Source organism: Nicotiana sylvestris, chromosome 2 (assembly GCF_000393655.2).
Source record: "Nicotiana sylvestris chromosome 2, ASM39365v2, whole genome shotgun sequence".
NCBI lineage: Eukaryota > Viridiplantae > Streptophyta > Magnoliopsida > Solanales > Solanaceae > Nicotiana > Nicotiana sylvestris.
In genome coordinates, this window is record NC_091058.1 from 68,550,201 (window position 1) to 68,560,219 (window position 10,019).

Here is a 10,019-nt window from a genome sequence, read left to right on the forward strand (position 1 = left end):
ACACCTCAGTTTGTAGTTTGCAATGGCAACAAGGGATTTTACTAAGAAAACACAGGACAACAAGGCAACGAGGAAGTACAACAACAAGTTTGAAGAATTTAGATAGGATTTTGTAATTCATAGGTCATAGTTTAGTTTAACTTCTTTTATTTTGCCATGGTGTAATAAGGAAGGTCAGCAAGCAGCAGCAGCAACAACAATCACAGTGAAATCATAGCTCCTGGTAGTCCCAGCTACCAGACACTCCTGAACTACACTGACCTGATTCCTGTTTAGCCCAGGATATGTAGGCAACCTCCGAAGCAGGGTGCGGTCAAACTTTTAAAAAATGCTTCACACGAAATATTCAAACGGGCAAAAATCGCTCATTTCCGCTCACTTATCTTTGCACGAAAACTCTTCGTGTTTCCGGGCAAAGAGGAGAAGCTGTGAGCACGTGATTTTTGCCCAAAGCAAATTATTCCCAGAAATTCAAACAAAATAATTTCTTTATTATTTTACAATTTTTGTGAATTTTGGTGTCATTTTCTGTTAATTGTTGCATTTTATCTGTGCATTTTAATTCATATGAAAAATACAAAAATATGCATTTGCATTTAGGATTTAATTTCATATTTTTAGTATAATTAGGGGTTAATTTGTTTTAGAACAAAATATGAAGAAAATTACAAAAATAGTTCACTTTTGCATTTTTAAATTGTTTAATTGTGAAGTCGTCCCGAAATAGTTTTTAAAATAATTTTAGAAATCAATTAGTTTAATTTTGAAATATATTAGGACTTTATTTTAATTGTTGCAATTTTATAAAATCTTAAAAATACAAAAAAATATATAAGATGAAATACAAAAAAAAAAATTAGATAAAAGAAACAAATGAAAAGGGAAAAATAAAAATAGAGAATAAGGCTGCTGAATTGGGCTTGCCTTGTTTATCAACTCAGGCCCAAAACAATTTAATGGTGACCGACCCAGCCCAAAGACCATTCCCCACCCGGTCCAGTTCTCTATCAAAACGACGTCGTCTCATCTCTATTTGATCTTGGCCATTGATTTCCTTTGATCCGACGATCAGGAAATTTCCCCCTTTTACATATTATTGTCTGAATAAGGCAATTAACCCTAAGACCAAAGTCCTCTTCCTCGTACTTTCCTATAACACCACCGGAGCCGCCGCCAGTGGTGAACAACACCTACGCCAGTTCGTCCCAAATTCATACCATAGATTCCCCATGAATCCCTCTTTCTAACCATGCCATTGGTGTCCCTCGAATCGTTCCGGAGCTCGTCGAATATCCGGTTAAGGTTTTCCGGCCACGGCGTCGGTTACGCCAAACAGCCCCAAATTAATACCCAAGTATCCTCTCTTCATCCTTTATCGAACACCCTTAACCCCGTCCTTCAAATATGGGTGGAATCATTCGAATTTAGGTTTGAAAATTTTCCGGCGAACCTGGGCTTCATCAAACTTTACCAAATCGGTGCTATGGGACTTTCCCCGCCTTCCTCATGATATTTCTACCATCACCGGGGGTCAAACGACAATAGGACTGCTTGAATATTCGAACCAAGTGTTAGCAGACCTTAAGCCCATCAGTGAGTTCTCGAGTGGTTTAATATTCTTCTGTTTGTTCCCCTTCTCATCTAGGTTAATTTCCAATTGTAATTTGCATGTCTATTGTTCTTTTCTCATCTTGTGTTCTGAGTCTTTCGGTTGTTCGCCTGACTCACCTGGGCTTGTTTGATCACAGGTTAATGGTTAGTTCTTAGTTTATGTAAATATCCCTTTAAAATTCTGATTCCGCATAACTATAATCAATATTTGCTGTTTGATTCTGTTAGACTGGTTTCAAGATTTTCTTTAGTTTAGCGTAATGATTTAGTATTACCTCCTTGTTATAATTGTTCTACTTTCTAGGTAATCGAGTTGTTTAAGGGAATTTAGGGTAAATTGTTTGGTTTGATAGTTTAATTTTGTTTGGGGGTTTGAGGTTGATTTAATTAGGGAATGTTTAAATATGCAGTTAATAAGTTCCGGATAATTCCAAGGGGGTAATTCAGAGAAGGGGTAAAGGTAAAACAGGGAATGCATATTAGCATTTCCTAGAAGCTTCTAGGTGTAGATGTTAAGGCATATTTCAGTTAACATAGAGGGTTGACTTGAGTCACAAGGCAAGAAGTAGGGGATTGAAGTTGAAATTAAATAGGGACCGACATAGAAAACAGAAAATAAGGGCTGCCCTCAGCTCTGCCTATAAAAGGCATGCCTAAATGCCTTAATAGAAAGGTTTTTTGGGAGCCCCAATATTCCCCAAAGAAAAAACTCCCAGTCCAGATCTGAAACTAAAAACTTTAGATTCAAATTTTCTTCTAAGTTCTTAGTTTCAAAAGAGAAAAAATGCAGTAAAAAAAATCAACAAAAGTACTGTTACATTGAGCTTTTGGCTCAATCTCGAAATTTCAATAGTTGCTCTTGGTCTCATAGCTTGATTCTAATGTGTTGAAATTCTTCTGAGGTCTATTAGTTCAATTTGGGTTAATTCAAGCTCAATTTCGATTTATTTGGGTGCATTCAGTTGATTTGTGGTCGATATCTCATTTTAATCTGGTTTCGAGTTCATTCTGGGTTGTGATTCCATTTTCTGGGCTGTGCATTTGTGTTTGGTTGATCATCCATTGGTTTGCTGCGTTTGAGTTGCTGCTGACTGACCATTCCTCTGTTCCATTTCATAAAATAGGTACCTCAAGCCTTTGATGTAGCATTTCCTGTTGAAAGTAAAATAAAAATGAAGATCTATCACTGCTTTGGCTCTACCATCGCGATAGTTTAATTTTACATTAGATCTCTTTGGCTTTGAGCTGTTTGAATACTGTAATTAAAACTTAAAGTATGAATGGACTGAAACTATGCTCTATGAGCTATACTGTCATTTGATATATCTTGAATGTATGAGAGCTTTTGATTCGCACATTAGTTGTATTTAGTGTTATGTTAGGATAATGGAATAGTCAGGTTAATTGGTTAACAGTTTGTTTCATGAGTTTATTTGAAAGTAATTAAATGGACCTCTAGTAGCTGCGTGCTTTCAGTCTGTAATCAAATAAAGATGTGCAAATTTTGTCCTAGTCGTGCTAGGTTGCCCGGGAAAGGGATATAGCTGCCTTTGAGTATTTCATGTCGTTACCATGCTTATAAGTAAGAAGTAAACAAGAAAGCCTGATTCTGCTCGTAAAAATTGTTGTAAATTTCAATTAGAACTGGAGTTGTAGAATTCACACTTTACTTGCAATAAGTGGTTTGAGCAACCAACTGTGGTTTGTAGTAAGAAGTCCGGCATTGGCTGAGCAAATTAATAGGCCTGCCGGCTCAGAGGATTCGATCCCTCAACTCTCTTCCCACACGGCCTGGTTAGCTGTGAGTTTGGGCTGAACTCAGGCCCAACTCGGGTTGTTCGAGTTTCCGTTTGGGATGCTCGGCATGGGCTGTCTGGGCCCAATGCCCAAAGGGCGATTAGTTTGGTAATACATAATTGACGGGCTTTGGTCTTGCTAAATAATAACTAATTAGGACTCTTTTCTTTATTTCTTTAGAGACAAAATAAATAAAAAAAATCATAGTCACTTCAGGGTTGACCTTTAAATAAAAATGACGGGACGAGCCTCGCCAAACGAAACACATAAATTGTGGGGCCCTCAATAAATGGCTATAATAAGAATACGTAGAATTCGGAAGGGCCGTTCAACGAATTTCATGGTTTTCCCAAAATAATAATACCTTAGACTCTTTAAGCACGACTTTAATAAAACTACGTTCCTAAACTCGGGTGCGCAATGATGCGACCCAAATCCAAATCTCAACGGAGTCGAAATGTGTTGAAAATCACGGGTGCATTGATTACGACGTGGTTCGAAACGCGTTTTCAAGACGTTGCAATTCTTTTAAAATAACGATAAAAGCAGTTTACGAGTAAAAGGCACATAAGCTAGCATGTATTAAAATCAGATAAAATCAAATACAATAGTTGAGCGATCGTGCTAGAACCACGTAACCCGGGAATGCCTAACACCTTCGCCCGGGTTAACAGAATTCCTTACTCAGATTTCTGGATTGCGGACTGTTAACAGAGTCATACGTTTCCTCGGTTCGGGATACAACCAGTGACTTGGGACACCATTAATCTCCCAAATGGCGACTCTGAATAATAATAATAAATCCTGTTCTGATTGTCCTTTAATTGGAAAAACTCCTTTATGCCCTTACGGGGTGTAGTGAAAAAGGAGGTATGACATGTAGTTCTTATCTGGATGTTGTATCATAGATGACAAAGTGGCCAACGCGTCGACAAACTCATTCTGAATTCTGGGCACATGTCGGAATTCTATCTTTGTAAACCTCTTTCTCAACTCCTGCACATGGCGCATATATGGAAATATCTTGGAATTTTTGGTAGCCCACTCTCCTTGTACCTGGTGCACGAGCAAATCTGAATTACCAATTACCAGCAGCTCCTGAATGTTCATGTCGACTGCCATATTGAGCCCTAGTATGTAGGCTTCATATTCTGCCATGTTGTTGGTGCAAGGAAATCTGAGTTTAGCAGATACCGGATAATGATGACCTGTTTCTGATACCAAAACTGCTCCAATGCTTACTCTTTTGAAATTTGCGACTCCGTCAAAGAACATCCTCCAAACGTCATATGCTTTGGTAATGTCTTCTCCTACGAATGATACTTTTTCATTAGGAAAATATGTTTTCAAGGGTTCGTATTCTCCTCCCACCGGATTTTCAGCAAGGTGATCTGTCAATGCTTGTCCCTTGACCACCTTTTGAGTTACATAGGCGATATCAAACTCACTTAACAGTATCTGCCATTTAGCCAACTTCCCGGTCGACATGGGTTTCTGCAATATATACTTTAGAGGATCCATCCTGGATACAAGGTATGTAGTGTAGGCATAAAAGTAATGCCTCAATTTCTGGGCTGTCTAGTTCAAAGCACAACAAGTGCGTTTAAGTAGAGAATACCGTGCTTAATAAGGTGTGAACTTCTTACTCAAATAATATATGGCTTGCTCCTTCCTTCCCGTCTCGTCATGTTGTCCCAGAACATATCTGAAGGCTCCATCTAATACAGATAGATAGAGTAGCAAAGGTCGTCCTAGTTCTGGTGGGACCAGAACCGGTGGTGTGGATAGGTATTCCTTGATCTTGTCAAAAGCCTTCTGAAAATCCTCTGTCCAGCTTGTTTCGGTATCTTTCCTCAGCATCTTGAAGATGGGTTCACATATGACGGTGGACTGTGCTATGAATCGACTGATGTAGTTGAGCCGTCCTAGGAAACTCATCACATCTTTTTTGCTCTTAGGTGGTGGTAACTCTTGAATAGCCTTGACTTTAGATGGATCCAGCTCGATCTCTCGACGACTGACGATGAATCCTAGTAACTTTCCTGCGGGAACCCCGAATGCACACTTTGCGGGGTTCAATTTCAAATTGTACCTCCTAAGCCTGTCAAAGAACTTTCTCAAGTCCGCTATGTGATTTGCAGCCCTCTTAAATTTGATAATGACATCATCCACATATACCTCTTATTTCTTTGTGTATCATATCATGGAAGATGATTGTCATGGCCTTCATGTAAGTGGCCCCAACATTTTTCAGACTGAATGGCATTATCTTGTAACAGTATACACCCCATGGTGTGATAAAAGCTGTCTTCTCTACATCTTCTTCATCCATCCAAATCTGGTGATAACCCGTGAAGCAATCGACACAGGATTGGAGTTCATGCTTAGCGCAGTTATCGATCAGGATATGTATATTCGGCAGCAGGAAGTCATCCTTGGGACTTGCTCTGTTAAATCCCGATAGTCAACACATACTCTGACCTTCTCGTCCTTCTTCGGAACTGGCACAATGTTAGCTAACCAGGTTAGATATTCAACCACCCTAAGAACCTTGGCTTTGATCTGCTTGGTAACTTCCTCCTTGATTTTCAGGCTCATGTCTGGTTTGAACTTTCTGAGTTTCTATTTTACCGGCGGACACATGGGATTATTAGGCAACTTGTGAGCCACTATAGAAGTGCTCAAACCAGTCATGTCATCATATGACCATGCGAAGATGTCCTCATATTCCTTTAGGAAACGAATGTACTCTTCCTTCTCTGTTGGTGACAAGTGAATGCTGATACGGGTCTTCTTGACGGTCTCGGCGTCTCCCAAATTTACTGCTTCAATCTCGTCTAGATTGGACTTAGGATTATTTTCAAAATTTTCAACCTCCCTGACGATTTCCTCGGGTATCTCATCTTCTTCCTCTAAATCACTATTCTCATGTTGCGTTGCCTCATTACATGTCACAGTCACTGGTTCATCAGGAAAAGTAATAATAATGATATGGAAAGAAAAGTGTAAAGATAGTAGTGAATGATAAAGAGCAAATGCATTTGATTAAAACTTGAAAAATTGTCCAGATAAAGCACGACTCGATGAATCGAGTATTTACTTTGAAACAAGTAAAGCTTAAAACGAAACTATAGGAAATCTTAAATGCCTAGAACAGCTATAAAAGTAAATTCTGCCAAGCTACCCAGGGACTCGGCGAGCTCGAGATGGTGTGGCGATCTAGTTCCTGAGAACAACTCCCTTCTCCATAGTCTGAATAGTGAGGCCTTCTTCCTCCTTAATTATGGCACCGCAGTCCATGTCCTCATCCTCAAAGAACAAATTCCTCAACCCAGATAGTGCTTCTTCCTCTGCCGGTCCCCCATATTATATCAGCTTGATGAAAAGGTTGTTCCAAATGTGGCACTGGCTGCTCAAGAGGGTAATACGGTCCACACCATGGAGGCGACCAGTCATTGTACTCTTTCCATGTATACTGGTATCCGAGCCCAAAAGTGGTACAATGTTTTTTTTAGCTGTATTGGTTTGGTGATGCCTTGGAGATTCTTTCCCAACCCTTTGCCGGGTTCATATCCGGACAATGCTAGTATGCTTTCTATTTTGTTACTCCACCACTTATCCTTCTCGATGGCATTGACCCGTTCGATATGATAATAGGTTTCTTCTCCTAGCCTTCTTCTATGTCCAATGGTCGGGATGGTTTGACTAGTGTAGATGGGGTTACTTCCATCTCCGTGAATGATTACCTCCTGGCAGTTCCATTCAAACTTCACGGCTTGATGTAGAGTGGAAGGCACGGATCCGGCAGCATGGATCCATAGTCGGTCCAACAGAAGATTATATGAGGCTGGTATGTCAAGCACTTGGAATTCAACGTCGAACCAAGTTTGCCCCATTTGCAAGCAAAGGTTGATTTCCCCGATCGTGGCCCTCTAGGACCCGTCGAAAGGCTTCACATTCATGCTTCCTACCCGTATCTCATGGAACCCTTTGTCCAACCTTTTCAGAGTGTCCAATGGACAAATATTTAGGCTCGAACCTCCATCAAGCAAGACCCTGGAAATGAACTTGTCTTCAAATTGCACTATGATATACAATACTCGATTGTGATTCAAACCCTCGGGTAGTAGCTCATCTTCGTGGAAGATAATTTTATGTCTTTCAAGTACTTGCCCAACCATGTTGTCCATCTCTCCACCAGTGATGTTATTGGGTACGTAAGCCTCGCTCAGTACTTTCATCAAAGCGTTCTAGTGTGCATTTGAATTCTGCAATAGTGACAGGATAGACATCTGCGCAGGGGCTTTGTTCAGATGGTCAACAACAGAGTATTCTTTTGCCTGCACTTTCCTCCACAGGTCATCTAGCCCCATCTCAGTGATAGGCTACCTAGTAGTGGCCTCCTTACTTGAACCTCCCAGGTGTTCATGTGTATAGACTCTTCCAATTCTAGTCATTCCTTGTGCAGCGTTAGATTCCTCTATCTTGGCCTTCCCTTTTCGCCGATCCTCGGCGACATAATCCCAGGGTATTGCTTTTGAGTTGAATAGGAGTATGGTTGATACTGTCACAGTGAAAGCTGTGACCACTTCTACCTCAAATGGAGTGGAGGTGGCTGTGGGTGGAGCCACTTCAACCTCAAATGGAACTGATGCAGTTACCTCAATATCGATTGGTGCCTGAGTCTGAACCACAATAGGAGTAAGTGTGACTGCAACCTTAAAGTCATCGCCTTCTCGAATAAGCCCGATCGACCCTTCGGGGTCCCATTCATCATTTGTCTCTATCACATGTACACCATCACCTCTGTGATCTGGGAGGGGATTGTTGCGGACATTAGGGGTGACTTCCTTTGCTTGTATGACCTTGTTCTCAATTAGTGTCTGGATCTTATCTTTTAATGTTCGACACTCAGCAGTGGTGTTCCCCTTCATACCGGAATGGTACGCACAAGTTTTATTCTGATTGACCCATTAGGATGGATTTTCTAATGCCACAACAGGAATGGGAGTGACATAACATGCGGCTTTCAACCTTTTATACAGTTGGTCGATGGGCTCAGTAATAATGGTGTATTGTCTGGGCGACTTGCGGTCGAAGTTGGGTCTTGGTATTGGATAATTTTGGCGAGTTGATGGTGATTAGAAGTGGGACGGTTGGGAATTATAGGTGTGATATACAGTGGCTGGTTGGTAATATCTAGGAGATGACGATTGATATGTAGGTGATGACGTTTGGTATGTGGGCAAAGGTGTTTGGTATGTGGGTGGAGGTGCCTGATAGGTAAGTAGAGATTTTGGGCCCTGAGCAACCATTATCGCCCCAACATCTCTCTTCTTTGATATGCCACCTGATTGTAGTGCCTTATTCGTGGCTTGCAAGGCCTCAAAGTTTGTTACCATTCCGCTCTTAATTCCTTCTTCGATTCGTTCTCCGAGTTTAATGATGTCAGAGAATTTGTGATTTTCAATAACCATCAATCTCTCATAATATTGTGGATCCTGTGCCTTGGCGATGAATTTATTCTTCGGTTCTTTGTCCAAAGAGAGTCTGACCTTGGCCGCTTCTAACCTCCAACGAGTACCGTATTTGCGAAAAGTCTCAGTAGGTTTTTTATTAAGATTCTGAATGTAGAAGACATCTAGTGCATTCTTTGTGTTGAACCTGAACAGGTCCATGAAATCTGATGCCATGCTTACCCAATTGGACCATTTATTGGGATTCTGGCTGATATACCAAGACAAAGCGTCCCTAGTAAGGCTCCTCATAAAGAGCTTCATCCAGGTCTTTTCATCTTTCCCGACCCCAACAAGCTTGTCACAATAGGTCCTTAGATGAACCCTGGGATCACCTGTGCCATCGAACATTTCAACCTTGGGAGGTTTGTACCCCTCTGGCAGTTTGACATCTAGTTGTATGCAGAGATCTTTATAGTTCAAGCCTTCTATTCCTCTGTCGCCTTCAACACCTTGAACTTGACTTGTTAACTTCTTGAGTTCTTCAGCCATGTTTTTAATGAGCAGGTCCTTCTTGGAGGGTTTCAATGTATATGAGATTGGATGGGTAGAGTGAGGTACAGTTTCCACATATATAGGGTTGCTTTGATGGGTGCCAGGGACTTAGGTGTAATGATGGTCATTGGTGGAGTTTTGGGGATCGGGAATGGGTTGTGTGTTTTATGGAGTGTGGTAAGTGGTGGTTGGTGGTACGGGATTTGATGATGATGTTGTGGTGGAGTTGGTATTGGTACAACAACAACAACAACAACAACGACCCAGTATAATCCCACAAGTGGGGTCTGGGGAGGGTAATATGTACGCAGACCTTACCCCTAACCCGAAGGGTAAAGAGGCTGTTTTCAGGAGACCCTCGGCTAAAAAAAAACAATAGGGGCCGATATATTAGTACCATAAAAATGCATAATAAAATAACAACAATATAAGAGATATGAAATACAGAATACGGAATACGAAATAGATGGCTGGTATAGTAAAACTAGCAGGTAAAGCCCTGCATCAATAGACGACCAATGACATTCTTAGTCTAACTCCTAACTGGCTAGTCTCACTCTATTGTGCTGTAGAAATATTCACACTTTCCCCTAACCTACA

The 10,019-nt window shown here is 40.9% G+C and overlaps 1 protein-coding gene across 1 annotated transcript; it reads right to left on the reverse strand.

The window, feature by feature from the left end:
* Positions 1 to 8,549: 8,549 nt before the first annotated feature.
* Positions 8,550 to 9,416, reverse strand: LOC138885037 (uncharacterized). The gene is made up of 2 exons (XM_070165922.1): positions 9,249 to 9,416; positions 8,550 to 9,131 (listed from the first exon to the last, which is right to left on the reverse strand). Exons 1-2 carry the CDS (start codon positions 9,414 to 9,416, stop codon positions 8,550 to 8,552), a joined length of 750 nt encoding a protein of 249 aa, XP_070022023.1.
* Between the last annotated feature and the right edge of the window lie 603 nt (positions 9,417 to 10,019).